Source organism: Narcine bancroftii, chromosome 4 (assembly GCF_036971445.1).
Source record: "Narcine bancroftii isolate sNarBan1 chromosome 4, sNarBan1.hap1, whole genome shotgun sequence".
In the NCBI taxonomy this organism is placed as follows: domain Eukaryota; kingdom Metazoa; phylum Chordata; class Chondrichthyes; order Torpediniformes; family Narcinidae; genus Narcine; species Narcine bancroftii.
The window spans coordinates 63,276,489-63,295,075 of NC_091472.1; the positions used below are offsets into that span (position 1 = coordinate 63,276,489).

Consider the following 18,587-nt stretch of genomic DNA (forward strand, 5'->3'; position numbering starts at 1 on the left):
GGATGAGAGGATAGTGTCAAGATACAAGATTAGTTTGGTGGGCAATTCTGTTTGATTTTTCTGTTCGGTTGACTATTAGTGGATTCAAACATACACACCAGCTTTACATTATTTTCCTGGTACATGTGCTGTCTCTGTCCCTCCACCTGTTTTGCATGCATGCAAGTCTTTATAATCTGACACTTCTGATATCTAAAACATTAGAAAGTCAGATTTCAGATTTATTATCAGAGTACATACATGACATTACATACAACCTGAGATTCTTTTTCCTATAGGCGAGGCAGAATGATCACTTATTGGTAGTGCAAAAAAAAATGTACACAATATACACATGTTAACAAAGAACAATAAACAGATAACAAATGTAAACAAACTGACTGTGCAATAGAGAGAATTAAAAAGAACATCAATAAAGTACACAAGTCGGAGTCTTTAAATGAGTTCTTGATTGAGTTTATTGTTGAGGAGTCTGATGGTGGAGGGGTAGCAGCTGTTCCTGAATCAGGTGGTGTGAGTCTTGTGGTACCTATAACTCTTTCCTGATGGCAGCAACGAGAACAGAGCATATGGACCTTGCTGATTGCTGTTGCTCTCCGACAGCAGCAATCCCTGTAGATTTTCCCGATCGTGGAGAGGGTTTTGCCTGTGATGTCCTGGGCTGTAACCACTACCTTTTTGAGAGCTTTATGCTCAGGGGTATTGGTGTCACCATACCAGACTGTGATGCAGCCGGTCAGCACATTTCCCACCACACATCTGTAGAATTTTGCCAGGGTTTCTGTTCTCATGCCAAACTTCCACAAACCCCTGAGGAAGTAGAGGTGCTGATGTGTCTTTACAATGCCATTAGTATGTTGGGTCTAGGATAGCTCCTCTGAGATAGTGGGTCCTAAGAACTTAAAATTTGCTCATCCTCTCTACCCCTGATCACCCATTGATCAGCAGATAATATACCTTTGGTTTATCCTTCCTGAAGTCAACAATCAGCTCCTTGGTTTTTGGTGACATTGAGAGCAAGGTTGTTGTTGATGCACCATTTGACCTAGTTTTCAATCTCCCTCCTATATGCTGACTTATCACCTTTCTTTTTACAACCAACTATTGTGATATCGTCGGCAAATTTGTTATTGTTATACCAAGCCACACAGTGAGCAGGGGACTAAGATCACAGCTCTGTGGTGGTCTGGTACTAATGGAGTTTGCAGAGATGTTCTTACCAATCCTCACTGATTGTAAAGGTTCAATTTTTGTCACGCAATACTACATGTAGAATGTAACAGACATGAAATTCTTTAACTTTGTCAAAAATGAGGCCCAAGCAAGGAATGAACTCCCAGAAAGGCCTCACTTTAAAATATGATCAAATTTGCGACCTCTGGTTTACGAGACCAGTGCTCTAACCACTGAACTATCAGAGCCCTATCTGGAGATGAGGAAATCCATGATCCAATTACACAGTGGAGTGTTGAGTTCCAGGAGTTTTTTAATGAGTTTTGAGGGGATGATGGTCTTAAATGCTGAACTATAAAGAGCATCCTTAGTGAATGCATGTTTACTGCCCAGATGTTCCAGGGCTTTTTGTAAGGCTATTAGATGCCATCCCCCCCAGACCTTTTGCTACAATAGGTTAACTGGAACGTATCCATGCTGCCACTCAGACAAGAGCTGATATGCTTCAACACCAGCCTTTCAAAATACCATCACTGTTGATGTAAGTGCTACTGATCGATAGTCATTAAGGCAAGTTACTACGCTCTTCTTGGGCACCAGTATGATTTATGCCTGTTTGAAACAAGTGGGTACCACACCTGCCGGAGTGAGATGTTGAAGATATCCATGAATGCATTCACATGTTATATGAGAAATATCCGTGAATAAATCACATGGTATATGAAAGAAAATATGCAATGTCCTAGCTTGGATAATGAATTTGGTAAAATGGTTCAACATACAAACTCCCATTGCAACATAAAGTAAAAAACATTAGAATTTTAACGCTGTAGATGCAAAGGGACAGCATAATGTTTGTAACAGATAAATTAGTGGGTCAAAATTTTGCACCATTTCTCGTTATCTTCTACAGAAATAATCTGGTGTAATGCTGGACTTGACTTGCACCATCAGTAGTGAAGATCATGGCACTCTTCTTCTTTGGCTTGGCTTCGCGGACGAAGATTTATGGAGGGGGTAAAAAGTCCACGTCAGCTGCAGGCTCGTTTGTGGCTGACCAGTCCGATGCGGGACAGGCAGACACGATTGCAGCGGTTGCAAGGGAAAATTGGTTGGTTGGGGTTGGGTGTTGGGTTTTTCCTCCTTTGCCTTTTGTCAGTGAGGTGGGCTCTGCGGTCTTCTTCAAAGGAGGTTGCTGCCCGCCAAACTGTGAGGCGCCAAGATGCACGGTTTGAGGCGTTATCAGCCCACTGGCGGTGGTCAATGTGGCAGGCACCAAGAGATTTCTTTAGGCAGTCCTTGTACCTTTTCTTTGGTGCACCTCTGTCACGGTGGCCAGTGGAGAGCTCGCCATATAATACGATCTTGGGAAGGCGATGGTCCTCCATTCTGGAGACGTGACCCATCCAGCGCAGCTGGATCTTCAGCAGCGTGGACTCGATGCTGTCGACCTCTGCCATCTCGAGTACCTCGACGTTAGGGGTGTGAGCGCTCCAATGGATGTTGAGGATGGAGCGGAGACAACGCTGGTGGAAGCGTTCTAGGAGCCGTAGGTGGTGCCGGTAGAGGACCCATGATTCGGAGCCGAACAGGAGTGTGGGTATGACAACGGCTCTGTATACGCTTATCTTTGTGAGGTTTTTCAGTTGGTTGTTTTTCCAGACTCTTTTGTGTAGTCTTCCAAAGGCGCTATTTGCCTTGGCGAGTCTGTTGTCTATCTCATTGTCGATCCTTGCATCTGATGAAATGGTGCAGCCGAGATAGGTAAACTGGTTGACCGTTTTGAGTTTTGTGTGCCCGATGGAGATGTGGGGGGGCTGGTAGTCATGGTGGGAAGCTGGCTGATGGAGGACCTCAGTTTTCTTCAGGCTGACTTCCAGGCCAAACATTTTGGCAGTTTCCGCAAAGCAGGACGTCAAGCGCTGAAGAGCTGGCTCTGAATGGGCAACTAAAGCGGCATCGTCTGCAAAGAGTAGTTCACGGACAAGTCTCTCTTGTGTCTTGGTGTGAGCTTGCAGGCGCCTCAGATTGAAGAGACTGCCATCCGTGCGGTACCGGATGTAAACAGCGTCTTCATTGTTGGGGTCTTTCATGGCTTGGTTCAGCATCATGCTGAAGAAGATTGAAAAGAGGGTTGGTGCGAGAACACAGCCTTGCTTCACGCCATTGTTAATGGAGAAGGGTTCAGAGAGCTCATTGCTGTATCTGACCCGTCCTTGTTGGTTTTCGTGCAGTTGGATAATCATGTTGAGGAACTTTGGGGGACATCCGATGCGCTCTAGTATTTGCCAAAGCCCTTTCCTGCTCACGGTGTCGAAGGCTTTGGTGAGGTCAACAAAGGTGATGTAGAGTCCTTTGTTTTGTTCTCTGCACTTTTCTTGGAGCTGTCTGAGGGCAAAGACCATGTCAGTGGTTCCTCTGTTTGCGCGAAAGCCGCACTGTGATTCTGGGAGAATATTCTCAGCGACACTAGGTATTATTCTATTTAGTAGAATCCTAGCGAAGATTTTGCCTGCAATGGAGAGCAACGTGATTCCCCTGTAGTTTGAGCAGTCTGATTTCTCGCCTTTGTTTTTGTACAGGGTGATGATGGTGGCATCACGAAGATCCTGAGGCAGTTTACCTTGGTCCCAACAAAGCTTGAAAAACTCATGCAGTTTGGCATGCAGAGTTTTGCCGCCAGCCTTCCAGACTTCTGGGGGGATTCCATCCATACCTGCTGCTTTGCCACTTTTCAGTTGTTCGATTGCCTTATATGTCTCATCCAGGGTGGGAACCTCATCCAGCTCTAGCCTTAGGGGCTGTTGAGGGAGCTGGAGCAGGGCGGAATCTTGGACTGAGCGGTTGGTACTGAAAAGAGATTGGAAGTGTTCTGACCATCGGTTGAGGATGGAGATCTTGTCGCTGAGGAGGACTTTGCCGTCTGAGCTGCGCAGCGGGCTTTGGACTTGGGGTGAGGGGCCGTACACAGCCTTTAGAGCCTCGTAGAAACCCCTGAAGTCGCCAATGTCCGCGCTGAGCTGCTAAAAGCATAATAAATGCATCAGGAAGTTTCTGTGGAACGGTAAGCCTTCCAGAGTCTCTATTGATAAATTAACTTGGAATCAGGAGGATTAATGCTCCCAGATTTTAAAAAATATTTCTGGACAACCCAAATGAAGTTTGTCGCCTCCCTCTTTGACAGAGGAGACAAGTCAACATGGGTAAAATTGGAGTTGCCTAAGGTTGGTGAGAGGATACTGATAAACATATATAAATGGAATTCAAAATTATTCTCTGGCCCTAAAGAAACCTCCCACCCCTCCATTAAAGCATATAATTATAATATGAAATAAAATTAAATGGTCAAATTGGGGACAAGGAGGGTCTTTCACCTAAAACATCCCTGGCTCAAAATATATTCCTGGTCCCTTAGTTCCAGAGAGGGGTCAAGTATATTGAGGATTGTTATGAACAGGGACAATTTATGACATTTGAGCAAATTAGAAATAAATATGAAGTTTTTTCTGCTTTCTTCAGTTAAGATTTTATTTAAGGGACAAATTAGGTCCAGCACTAACTGTACCACAGTGTAATGAAATAGACTCTGGTTCGAAAGAGGAACACAAAAAAAAATTATTTCAAAAATGTATTCCTTACTTCAGACAGGAAGCCTTAATCAAGGGCTTGATAAATTAAGACAAAGGAGGGAAAAGATTTGGGTATAGAAATTGATCCATTTTGCTGGTCCAACATGTTAGGAAAACATGATTAACATGATTGGCTGGTGCAATACAACTTCTTGCATCAGCTATACCTTACTCTACAAAAGTTATATAAATTCAAATTGGAAATATCAGACCAAGGTTTTCGATGTGATCAAGAAATAGGTACTTTCTTGCATTCAACTAGGTCATGCTCTAAAGTGAGGCCTTTCTGGGAGGAATTAGGTAATCTGGAAAAAATTATGGGAATTCGATACCCTCAGGTACCTGAAATATTTTTTATTGGGGAATTTAGAAGACGCAAGACCTAAAATGAAGCTAATGAAATATCAAATAAAATTTGTTAAGCTCACTTTATCAGTGGCCAGGAAGTGCATAGCAATTACTTGGAAATCTGATTCCCAACTAGGTTTAGCCTGCTGGAAGATAGAAATGCATAATTGTGTTCCCCTGGAAAAGATCACCTATATCCTCATAAAAAGTATGATGTATTTTTAGACTGGTTATTGAGTAACGGAGAAGGGTTGATTAATAATCTTGTTGTGAGGAACACCTTGGGCAAGAGAGACCACAATATGGTGGAATTCTTCATTAGAATGGAATGTGACATGGTTGATTCAAATACAAAGGTTCTGAACTTGAAGAGGGGTAACTTTGATGGTATGAGATGTGAATTGGCTAAAATAGATTGGCAAATGGTACTTAAAGGACTAACAGTAGAAATGCAATGGCAATCTTTTAAGGATAGCTTGGAGCAAGTACAACAAATTTACATCCCAGTTTGTAAAAATAAATCAAGGAGGGTTGCACATCTGTGGCTAACAAGGGAAATCAGGGAGTATCAAATCCAAAAAGCAGCATATAAATTAGACAAAAAATAATAATATTCCTGATGATTGGGAGAAGTTCAGAGTTCTGCAGAGGAGGATTAATTAGGAAAGGTAAAAGGGATTATGAGAGGAAGCTGGCAGGGAACATAAAAAATTACTGTAAAAGCTTTTATAGATATGTTAAGATAAAGAGGTTGATTAAGACAATTGTGAATCCGTTGTGGACAGAAATAGGTGACTTAATCATGGGGAACAAGGATATGTTTGAATGACTACTTTAGCTCTGTCTTCATCAAGGAAGACATACTAATCTTCAGGAAATTGTTGAGGATCAGGGATCTAACGTGAGGGAGGGAATAAAGGAAATAATTGTAAGTCGAGAGGTTGTAATAGTTAAATTGCAGGGATTAAAGGCATCCAAGAGTGCTGAAGTAAGTAGCCCAGGAAATAGTGGATGCATTAGTGATAATTTTTCAAACCTCCCTAGATATTGGATTAGTTCCTGAGGATTGGAGGGTGGCCAAAGTAACCCCACTCTTTAAGAAGGGAGGGAAAGGGAAACTACAGACCAGTTAGCCTGACATCGGTAGTAGAGAAGGTGCTAAAATCAGTTATTAAAGATGCAATCGCAGTACATTTGGAGAGTAGTGGTATCATCGACAGAGTCAACATGGTTTTGTGAAGGGAAAATCATATCTGATGAATCTAATAGAGTTTTTTTGAGGATGTAACCAGTAGAGTGGATAGGGGGAATCAGTGGATGTGGTATATCTGGATTTTAGTAAGGCATTTGATAAGGTTCCGCACAGAAGACTAGCGTACAAACTTGAAAAGCATGGTATAGGAGGTATGATATTAAGGTGCATAGAGAATTGGTTGATGGACAGGAAGAGTGATTTGGACAAGTTAGGTGAGTGGGCCAAGACTTGGTAGATGCAATATATTGTGGATAAATGCAAGGTTATCCACTTTGGAGCAAGAACAGGAAAGAGGACTATTATCTAAATGCAATCTGTTTAGGAAAAGGGGAGATGCCAAGAGACTTGGGTGTTGCTGTGCATCAGTCATTGAAAGTGGGCAAGCAGGTGCAGCAGGCGGTGAGGAGGGAGAATTCTGCTGCAGCTGTACAGGGCCTTGGTGAGACCACACCTGGAGAACTGCATGCAGTTTTGGTCTCCTTATCTGAGGAAGGACATCCTCGCCATGGAGGGGGTGCAGAAAAGGTTCACTAGATTGATACGAGGGATGGAAGGACTTGGATATGAAGAAAGGTTGGATAGATAAGGCTTGTATTCTCTGGAATTTAGAAGATTGAGGGAGGATCTTATAGAAACATATAAAATTCTTAAGGGTTTAGACAGACTAGATGCAGGAAGGTTGTTTCCAATGCTGGGAAAAAACTAGAACCAGGGATCACAGTTTAATGATAAGCGAAAGTTTTTTAGGATGGAGATAAGGAAAAATTTCTTCTCTCAGAGAGTGGTGTATCTGTGGAATTCTTTGCCACAGGAAGTAGTTGAAGCCAGTTCCTTGTCAATATTTAAGAGTAGGTTAGATTTGGCCCTTGTGGCTAAGGGGATCAGGGGGTATGGGGAGAAGGCAGGAACTGGGTACTGATCAGCCATGATCATATTGAATGGTGGTGTAGGCTTCTCCTGCACCTATTTTTCTTTGTTTCTATTATCTTTTTCTCCCTTTGGTTCAACATGGACATTGTATTTGCATTTTTGTATTAGTATTGTAATTTTTCTTTCTTTATAATAATTGAATCCCAAGTTGACTTCTTTTTTCTCACTTTCTTTAATATCAAATATGAATCCTAAGTAGTCTTTCCAAGCAAAGCAATGAGTAATTTCTGTACAAAAAATATGCATAATGTGAACTTCCAATTATGGTGAATTTGAAAACATAAAATGTTCAATATCTAAACACCATTATTTTCCTCTGTAATTTGATTACCTTACCTCTAACTGTTCATCTTCCAGGAGCTTTATGACTAACCATCTTATTTCTTGAACAGCTTTTTTATTGTCCATAAAAGTAAACAGATTGTAGAACACCATGGTCTGGAGGTAATTTAAAACCGCGTATTTTGCATGCCAAGAACTGCTCTCTGATGTCTGTGCATATAAAAACAAATCCAAATTTATTATCCAAAATATTGCAAGCACAATGTAAGAGCCATTATTATATTCAATATATTCATCGTGCAATGGTTATCATCTTCCAATTCTTTTTTACAGTCAATATGAAACTGCTGAATTAATCTCTGCAGTTCTGTTATACAGTATCTGGTCATGAGTGGTTTTGGGCATGCACTACATGCAGGATTCAGTGGCTCTGTAAACATCTGCACATCCACAAAGCTAAAAGTAGTTTTAAAATCCCATCCAATTTTGAGCATCCAAAGAACCCATTAATCTAATGACAGTCTAACTAATTATTTAACTCTTCTGCTCTCCAATGACAGATATATCTAGAACTCCATAAATATTTACCCAATAGCTTTATCAAGGTTTGTGTGACTTAACAATGAATTCTTTACACTTGAGCTTTAAAACATTATCAATTAAAGTTATATTGTTCTTTAATCCTACGTCAATTCTCAAAATTGAGTGCAGAGAAATGTGGAGCACACATTAATGAGCACACACTTATGACATCAAATACAGTTACCTTGCTTCATTACTAATTGCATTGAAGGTAAAAACTCAATTTTCAGATTTTAAGCAATTTGAGTAATTTAATATTTCTTTTTAAATTTGATCCATGAAATCTTTTGAGCAGTCTATTTTCACTTATGTTCATTGATCTCAACATGAGAGAAGTTATTTCTTAAACTAGTAAATTTTTAAAAAGTCGGCATATCATTACCCATTTTTTTTCTTTTTAATATATTTTTATTAATTTGGAAGAGAGAAATATTATGTTACATATTGACCACACATTAACTACACTACTCAACACAATACAATACACAATATGAATCATAAGTCATTGTATACATTGTCTTGTATACAATGTTCAGATACAATGGATATTCCCTGAGGAAAACTTCTAATATTACAATTTATTCAAGTTAAATTATCTAATTAGAGTAATCTCTTCTACTATAAAGAGAATTGAGGCAGCACGCTGCTGCAGTGATCAAGATGGTGCTCTTGGCGGCAAACGCAACGAAAGGCCTGCAGCCCACGCAGCGGGACTAGCCCCAACAAATGAACCGGTGGGCGGACGGCAAGGGCAGCTTAAAGGCCAGCGAGTCTAAAATGGTACTGGCCTTGCTGCACAGCCAACAGTCAGGTACAGCGCGCAGGTAAAAAGGGATTGTTATGCAAGAATGTACCCGCACGCGGGAAACCCACTTTTATTATGCGGGTCATGACGCGAGTAAAAAGGGGAAGCGGCGGGAATGCGGCGAGTATAAGTCGGGGCTGAGCCCCTTATAAAATGCAGAGCTTAATCTGACTAAACTATGTGTGTGAGTTTTCCTTCAAGAAGCATGTGGCAACAATTGGTGACCCTAATGGTTTAGATGGCATCTTAATCCAACGATGAGTGAACGGGCAGGAGTCCACGCAGTCACTCTCAAGCTGCCGACCTTCTGGATGAATCAACCACGCGTGTGGCTTGACCAGGCTGAGGCACAGTTACAGATCCGGCAGATCAAAGCAGAGTTCACCCAGTACTACCAAGTAGTGAGCACCCTGGACCAGGAAACAGTGAGCCGGGTGGCCAACTTCATCCTGGAACCCCCATCAGAAGGTACTTTCAAGGACTTGCTTATCAAGACCTTCGGGCTATCATGGTGTGAGAGAGGGTCACGTCTGATACACCTGAATGGGCTAGGGGACAGGCCCCCGTCAGATCTCATGAACAAGATGCTGGTCCTCCTGGGCAAACATGAGTAGGCATTCCTGGAGCAACTGCCTGAGGAAGTCCAACTGCTCCTGGCAGACGCTGACTTCAGCGACCCCAGAAAATTGCAGCATGAGTGGTGTTCTGTGGAAACAGAAAAGAGAGTACTTGATGGCCCTGGTACTCGTCACTAAACTCTGCAGCCAGACCTGTGCAGACCTGCCCATAGAACAGCAGCCCCCATAGAGACAATCCCAATGACCAGTGATGCTTCTACCACCAGAGATGGGGCTTCGGAGCCTACCAGTGCAGGCCGCCATGCACATTTCAGGGAAACGCCAAGGCCAGCTGTCACTAAAGGCCACAATGGTTGCCCAACAAGACAGCCTACTGTAAGTTTGGGACCGCCAGTCTGGATGATGTTTCCTCGTAGACACAAGAGCAGAGGTCAACATCCGTCAGGACAGATTACCAGGAACTGGCAGTCAGGCCTCAGACTGAGGGCCAACTAAAGTTGGGATGCAACCTTTTCTCATGGGTGTTCATGCTGGCCACAGTTGAACAGCCACTCTCAGGGCAGACTTCCTGTGCGCTCATAGCCTGCTTGTGGAATTTAAGGGTCAGAGATTGGTCCACGCCAAGATTTTCCAACCCTTCCTCCTCAAAGACGCCAAGCTTCCAGAACTCCACTTGGACTCCATGCAACCATCGTCCAATGATACGCCAAGGTCCTGACCAAGTTCCCTGCACTGTTCACCACCAAATTCACCAAGATGATGTCCTGACATGGTGTACAGCACCACATCCTGATCCAGGGCCCATTGCTCCACGCAAGAGCAAGACACCTTCCTCCAGAGAAGCTCTAGCTGGCAAAAGAAGAATTTAAGAAACTGAAGGAGCTCAGCATCGTATGGTGGTCAGACAGCCCATGGGACTTATCCCTTGCATATGCTGCCCAAAGCAACTGGGGGCTGGAGACCATGCGGTGACCACCGCTGGCTCAACGAGGCCACAACACCAGATCAATACCCCATGCCGCACATCCAGGACTTTGCAGGTAACCTGCACAAGGCAAAGATCTTTTCCAAAGTGGACCTTGTGCAGGGATATCATCAGATCAATTATCACCCTGTTCAGCCTCTTCGAATCCCTTCAAATGCCATTCGGGCTAAAGAATGCCGCACAGACCTTCCAGCGACTAATGGACATAGTGGGCTGAGACCTGGATGGCACATTCATGTACCTGGATGGCATCCTCATGAAGAGCAAGAACCAACAAGAGCATATGGCGCACCTCCGCAACCTCTACACCCATATGAGCGAGTTCGGCCTGACAATCAACCCAGCCGAATGCCAGTCAGGTTGGAGACCATCGACTTCCTGGGCCACAGGATAACCAGGGAAGGAGCCATACCATTACCAAGCAAAGTGGAGGCCATCCAGAAGCTTCCTTGACCCAGCACGATCAAGGGACTACAGGAGTTCGTGGAGATGATCAACTTCTACCACAGGTTCATCCCCTCAGCTGCCCAGATCATGCAGCCTTTATTCACCCAGATGGCAAGCAAGGCAAAGGACATCACATAGGACGAGGAGTCAGCAGAGGCCTTCATGGAGGCCAATGAAGTCCTGGTATGTCCCGCTCTTCTGGCAACCCCAGGGCAGTCACTCTAAAGGCCTTGACGGTAGATGCCTCAGGAACGGCAATCGGCGGAGTTCTGGAGCAGCAGATCGAAGGAAGTTGGCGGCTGCTGGCTTTCTTCAGCAAGTATCTGCGGCCTCCAGAATTGAAGTACAGCGCATTCGACAGAGAGTTACTGGCGCTGTACTTAGCCATCTGCTACTTCAGGTACTTCTTGGAGGTCAGTTGTTTCACGGCCTTCACAGACCACAAGGCCCTGATTTTCGCCTTGGCTAAATTCTCGGACCCCTGGTCAGCCCACCAGCTCTTGTCTTACATCTTGGAGTATTCCACTGATGCACGTCTCCAGCAAGGAAAACATGGTGGCCGACGCACAGTCCAGACAAAGTATTCAAGCGTTATCAAGGGGAGTAGACTTCATGACACTGTTGGAGGTACAACAGAGCGACAAGGAGATGCCCCAATACAGGGCTGCCATATCGGGACTGCAGCTCCAGGACATCGCGGTCGGCACAGGTAACACCACCCTCCTGTGCGACGTGGCCACCAGCCAGGTCAGACTTATCATCTTGGTGGCTTGGAGACGGCAGGTTTTCGATTCCATTCACGGATTGGCTCACCCGTTAATCAGGACCATGGTCCAGCTGGTGGCCAGCAAATTCGTGTGAAATGGATTGTGGAAACAAGTCAGTGGGTGGGTGAAGGTGTGTACACAGTGCCAAATAACTAAGGTACAGCAGCGCACCAAGACCCCACCTTAGCACTTCGAGCCCACGGAACGAAGATTCAACCACATCTATGTGGACATAGTAGGACCCTTGCCAGTATCCCAGGGTTTCCACTACCTGTTCACGATGGTCAACCAGTAGAGGAGGTCCTGCTGGCAGACATGTCCACAAGCTCATGCCAGAGTCCTCATCTCATCCTGGGTGGAACAGTTTGGGTCACTGTCCCACATCACATCCGACAGTGGGGTCCAGTTCACCTCCAGCCTGTGGTCCGACCTCGCCAGACTGTGGGGTGCTCAGCTGCACCACACAACAGCTTACCACCCATAGTCCAATGGGTTGGTGGAGCACTTCCACAGGCATCTCAAATCCGTGCTCATGCTCAAGGATTCAACTGGGTAGATGAACTACCATGGGCGCTGCTGGGTATCCACACGGCACCCAAGGAGGACCTCAACACCTCTGGCTGAACTAGTCTACGGAGCTCCACTGGTGATCCCAAGGGAATTTGTACTGTCCCAACGCAGACAGCAGAATGACTTGGTAGCTTTCCTCCACAGGCTGAGGGAAAGAGTCAGCAACCTGGCCCCGACTCCACCTTCCAGGCACAGACACGTGAGGACCAACATATCCAAAAGCCTGCAGCAATGTGAATATGTTTTCATTCACAGGGGGTCCACGTCACCCATTATTTCAGAAGCCATATGAGGTTCCGCTCCAGGTCATCCATTACAATGGAGCCACGTTCAAGATGGAGGTAGGATATAGATTATGTTGTATTTTATATTGTATATAGGTATGTTTTAAATTAGATAAATAGTGGCAGGTTTTTAGTGTAGGCCACATACAAAAACTTCAAAACAGATCTCATTTAAAATACTGGAGCTCTGCACAAGCTAGACAGTCCGGCTCCAAGTGCCTTTGCAAAGCTTTTGGGAATGCCTATAGAGACTTCACTAATGGATTGTTGTTTTGAAAGGCAACAGATGAAAGAACTCGGAAAATTAGGCTCAGAGCCACAGGCTGTCTACGTGCAGTTTGCTGTTCTAAGAGGGTCATGTTGTTTTGCAAGCAGAGAGAAAAAAAACTTTGTTTTTCTCTGAGAGAGAGAGAGAGAGAGAGAGAGAGAGAGAGAGAGAGAGAGAGAGAGAGAGAGATTCAGTTCACAGTGCTAGAGTTAGCAGCAGCAGCTGGAACTGGAACAGGACAAGCTGGCAAGCTTGTGGAAAAAGCCCATTTTGAAGACGGGTTGTGAGTTCTTAGTTCAGCCTGGTCAAAGCTCTTGTGGTCCATACAAGAGGAGAGGATTGGCTGCTGAATGTTTCACTTGAAATAAAGGAAACAAAAAGGAACTATGTGGTGACCTGAAAGAAAGAGGTTATCATCCGGAAAACCCTGATGGGGCAAGTTTCTTTGGCAAGATACTGACGTGGCTGAGTAGAAGGAATATCTCTCTCTGAAGACTGACAAGAACCTTCCTGAGCGGTAACCATTTACCTTTCAAGCACCAAAGCCTGGTGAAATTCATTAATGTTAAATTCTGTGCACAGTATAAGAATTGCCTGGAACCAGTAAACTTGGAGGAATGAAAAGTGAAATTAGACTGCAAATTAAAGAACTTTTCTAAACTTATACATTACTTACACGTGCACTTGGAATTAGAAGGGGGTTAAGTAAGTTAATAGTAACAAGTTAGAGTTTGATCCTGTTTTCATGTTTAAAGATACTTAAAAGCAACTTTTGTTTAAGTAACCATTTGTCTTGGTGAATATCTGTTGCTGCTGGGTTTTGGAGTCTGCTGGGCTCGTAACAGAGACAAGACACGGACAGGCTAGAGCCAGCACACCTGGACCTGGTGCACCCAGTCGAGACACCAGCATTGGGCCGGAGAGGGAGGCCACCGAAGCCCACAGAGACTCTGCATCTGGAAAAGACCAAAGACCATACCACCGGTTCTTGGGGGGGGGGGGGGGGGGGTGGCGGTCATATGGCAGCACGCCGCCACAGTGATCAAGCCAGCCTCTGGCCGACGAGCTCAACTAAAGGCCAACAACCTGCGCAACGGCACTGGACCCAACAAGTGAACCGGTGGGTGGACGGCAAGGACAGCTTAAAGGCCAGCAACCCCAAAATGGTTCTGGCCTTGCTGCACAGCCAACAGTCAGGGATAGCGCGCGGAGAAGGGATTATTGTGCAAGAAGGTATGCACATACGAGAATCCCGCTTTTTTATGCGGGTTGTGACAGTGGGAACACGGCGAGAATAAATGTCGGGGCTAAGCCCCATATAAAACACAAGAGCTCAACCTGACTACATTACGTGTGTTTTCCTTCAAGTAGTGCATGACTACAAATTGAAGAAAAAGAACAAATAAAGACCTTCCCCCCATTCTAATCCAACCCCTCCCATTAAACACAGCCACCACCGAATAATATGTAAAGAATTGAGTTTCGTCTCCCAGATGACAGAGAGGAAACCCCTAGAGCATCTTTTCCTCTGTATTCAAATTATGATAATAGCCCATAAATGGGCCCATCATATCTTGTCAAATTCAATCATGAACTCTTTAATGTTGTAACTAATTTTCTCTAAGCTCAAACAAGACATAATATCCTGTATCCATTGCATATGAGTTGGTGGTAAACTGTCTTTCCACTTCAAAATTTCTTGTCTGGCTATCAATGAGGTAAAGGGTACAATTCTTTTTTGAATTAAGTTCAAGGAAATATTTTCCTGTTGAGAATAATTAAACAAAGCAATAAAGGGGCAAGGTTCCACTTTAATCCTCAGATAAATCTTTTAAGCAATCTATTTTCACTTATGCACTGACATTTACCTCAACCTGAGCTAAGTTATTTCTTAAACTTTAAAAATGTTAGCATTTGAAAATGCACCATTTACCCGTTTCATCACATCCAACACCATAATTACTTGCTCGGGATACAGTAATCCATGAGACATGAGCAATAAACACATCTTCGCATCTCTTTTAAGTTCATCATAGCTCTCATCGTTTTCCACAGGAGCAATCTAAATTTTTTAAAAAGTCAAAAAAATAATTTAATGACAGTTTTAATTCTTTATGTGGAGTAGAAAAATTTGATCTTCCAATGGGTGAAAGTGAGCATAATACTATTAATGCTCCAATGACTCTGGTTTGAATCTGGCGCTGTCTGTAAGGAATTTTTATGTTTTCCCTGGTGCTCTGGTTTCCTCTCTTATGGGGTTAGAAAGTTAATTGGACACATGGGTATATTTGGGTGGCACGGGCTCATGCGCCAGAACGCCTTATTATCATGTTGTTAAATTAATATGTCAAGAAAATGCTATCAACTAAATTACTACTTGTTGCAGGAAATTAAATTTCCTTCAACTGTCTAGAAGAAAAATTGCCTTTAATGAAGTTCAAATGGTGTTTATTTAATCACATAGATGAAATGCCTGGAGTGGACTGTACATTTTGCTTGCAAATAGGATGTGAGGCAATGGCAAAGGCAGATTATCTGCTTGTAAATAGCAGAGAAGTGAAACTAATTACAATTTAGAAAAGAGCTAGTGTAGCGGTTAGCGCATCACTGTTACTGTGCCACCGATCAGGACTGGGGTTCAAGTCCCACTCTGTCTGTAAGGAGTTAATATGTTCTCCCTGTGCATCAGTTTCCTCCCACCTTTTGAAAAGTACTGGGGGTTGTAGGTAAATTTGGTGTGATTGGGCGGCATGGACTCATGGGCCGAAAGGGGCTGTTACCGCGCTCTATGTCTAAATTTAAAATTTAAATTTAAGACAAACATATATAAGAAAGTTAAAATAAATACACATTTTCAAACAAATACAGAAAGTAAAACTGAAATATTATGAAATACCTTAAACAATAGTGGCATGAGCTGAAGCTGTTCTGCAATTGCTGTAGAAAATGATCTTCCTGCACTTGCCATCAACCATTTCAACACTATACAACAAAACAAAATATGCCACAGGTTAGGATGCCACTATCTTTATCACTAAGTTCAATTTATAACAACAGACGATGAACGCTTCACAGCTCCATTTCAACATGTCGTCATTAGGATAAAATACAAACTTGTCTTGCTCTGCAATTCTCGATTTGAAAGAGAATATAAAATGTCCAACAAATATCCATTGATATAACAATAAAGGCAGAAATGCAAGTGATGTAAAACATTTCAAAAGTCAAAGAAAAAGATTAGCTATCCATGTGAACTGTTGTGCACATGGAGGTGAGGATTTTGTAAAACTATTTAAAAGTCAGAAAAGCAACATCAGTTATCAGTTTATTAAAATAAAATGGCATTTTTAAGAAAGAATATAATATTTTTACCTTGATCCAATAATTGTAAAAAATATTACATTCTTTATTATGTTACAAACTAATAACCCTTTCAATAATTTTTGGGAATAAAGGGGCTTTGTTAGCACTAACATAGGAACAGCAATGGAAAATTCACAGCAATGGAAAATTCAAAATCATTTTTTTTAATTAAACTTTAACAGCACAACATTTCTTATTTATCTCAAAACCTACTCAACTCTAAACATAATCCCACTATGCGCAAATGTAAATGTATATGTTTATGTGTATAATTCAAAGTCCCACTCTGAAATGTCAATCTTTAAAAGTTCAGCATCATTTTAGACTTGCTTGAAGATCTAAAATTCTCAGTTCAGAAATAATTATAAAGTAATTTTAAACACTGTATCTTCAGGCATCTTTTACTCACAATGTGGCTATTTTCTTCCACGATGAAGTCACAAATCAGATAAGGGTTAAACGAAATGGCCATACACAAAAGTTGACCCAGTAGAAATTTGTCCTCTTTTCCAAAGAGACAGCAAAATGGTCTTCCATATTTCAAAAGCCACTGATTCTGTGTTCCCCTTTCCCCAGGAGTAACGAATCAACAACAGCACCAATCCTGGTTACTGTAACTCAACCCTGTCTTTCATAAGGTTTCAAGAGGTTTATTTTGACATGTACTCTCCAAAATAAACTCTTGCAAAACTGAACTCAAAACATCTGAATTTGGTAATATAGTTCTCTAAATCATGTGACTGTAACATCATTATCAAGGTGAGTCCCAATTCTTGGAAACCACATGACCATCAGTTTTATTTCTACCAAAATTCTGTTCCTTTTTCAAAACCATTCCATACCCATAACACCCTCTGACCTCATCTCTATTCAAGAGGCTTCAGTTGCTTTGATTAAAAGCAGATGGCTTCCTTCAGCAGTTCTTGAATAATTAAGACCCACATGAAATCCATTAGCTGTCTGTCCAAGATACATCGACTCCTCTCAGAAAACAATGGTTCTCTATAAATATGCTGTGACCTTATGTGACCCTGTACCAACCCATATTAACTTACCAAGAATACAGATACAATATCTTAACTCTATAATTTACTCTACTAAGATATTTTTATAAAAGAAATATAGTTTAACATTAAATTAAAAGATTAACACAAATTAGTTACAATTGAAACTGGAATGTCTGACAAAACACAGACAGCTTGGTTTTGGACAAGTTGAAATAAGCCTGAGAAATGAGAATACCAAATATTTAAACACTATAATTAAGCATAGAGATGATAAAGGCTTGCATAGTGCATCCAACTGAGCACGAGTTGAGGTAAGCAGAGGCTACATACTGTTGATTTGGAAAAGTATAATTGTTAACTGATAAAATGCAAAATTTTAAACATAGTTTGTGACAGAGCATTTAGAGGTGGTATGTTAAAGCAGCTTGCACACACACATTTTAAAACACAGAATATTTGCAGGACTTTTACAGAATGCTTTTTGCAGGAGGCAACAAAGTATTGACAGCAGTTTGCCTGGGAGAGCATGTGATCTTTGCAGGCAGAAGAGAACAGTTTTTCTCTCAGAGAGGGAGGGTGTGAAACAGAGAGAGGAGACAGAAATCAGTTCCAGGAGGACAAGTTGGCAAACTTTGGAAGGCTGCCTGGTCAAAGGAGGAGATTGGCAGTCTGAAAGATGACCTGAAAGAAAGAGGATCATCTGGAGAACCCTGAAGGGGGCAAGTTTTGTCAGCAAGTCTGATTGAGAAGGAATCAGTTGCGGATGTCCTGGAAAAGGAATCTCTCTCTGAAAACCAGCAAGAACCCTCCTGAGTGGTAACCATTTGCCTGTTAAGCACCAAAGACTGGTGAACTTTGTTAATGCTAACTTCTGTGCACAGTACAAGAAATGCCTGCAACCAGTGAGATTGGACTGTGAACCAAAGAACTTTTCTAATCTTAAATATACTTTATTCACACTTATGCTTAGTATTAGAGGGGGGGGGGGGAGTTAAGTAGTTACGTAGGTTAAAGTAATAAGTTAAAGTTTAATTCTGTTTTCTTGTTCAATTATAATTAAAAACTACTTTTGTTTAAGTAACCCTGTGTTATGGTGCATATCTATTGCTGCTGGTTTTTGGGGTCCCCTGGACTCCGAAACAAGTTTCATAAAGCTTAGTTCTACTTAAACAAATAGTGACGCAGAGGTTGTAGCAATCTAGCCGAGTTTATGGTAGGGACAAAGAATTGCTCTAGTTACTGGAAAAGAAATGCATATTTATTTGTCATTTTAGTTGGAGGAAGACATATACTGAGTCTAAAGCAAAGAACAAG

General features: G+C 42.4%; 1 protein-coding gene across 5 annotated transcripts in view; it reads right to left on the reverse strand.

The window, feature by feature from the left end:
* The window catches only part of LOC138760627 (proteasome activator complex subunit 4-like), a 190,373-nt gene that overhangs the window by 19,294 nt on the left and 152,492 nt on the right, over window positions 1-18,587 (reverse strand). For 3 of the 5 annotated variants that reach the window (XR_011355761.1, XM_069931416.1, XM_069931417.1), the window contains 3 exons: window positions 15,800-15,885; window positions 14,837-14,965; window positions 7,672-7,827 (listed from right to left, as the gene is read on the reverse strand). Coding sequence is in view for 4 of the 5 variants with exons in the window: in XM_069931416.1 (XP_069787517.1) it covers window positions 7,672-7,827; window positions 14,837-14,965; window positions 15,800-15,885 (371 nt within the window). In the remaining variant the exon portion in view is untranslated. Of the gene's footprint in view, window positions 1-98; window positions 193-7,671; window positions 7,828-14,836; window positions 14,966-15,799; window positions 15,886-18,587 lie in introns of all 5 variants that reach the window. The other 2 variants (XM_069931420.1, XM_069931418.1) reach the window with 2 other exon arrangements.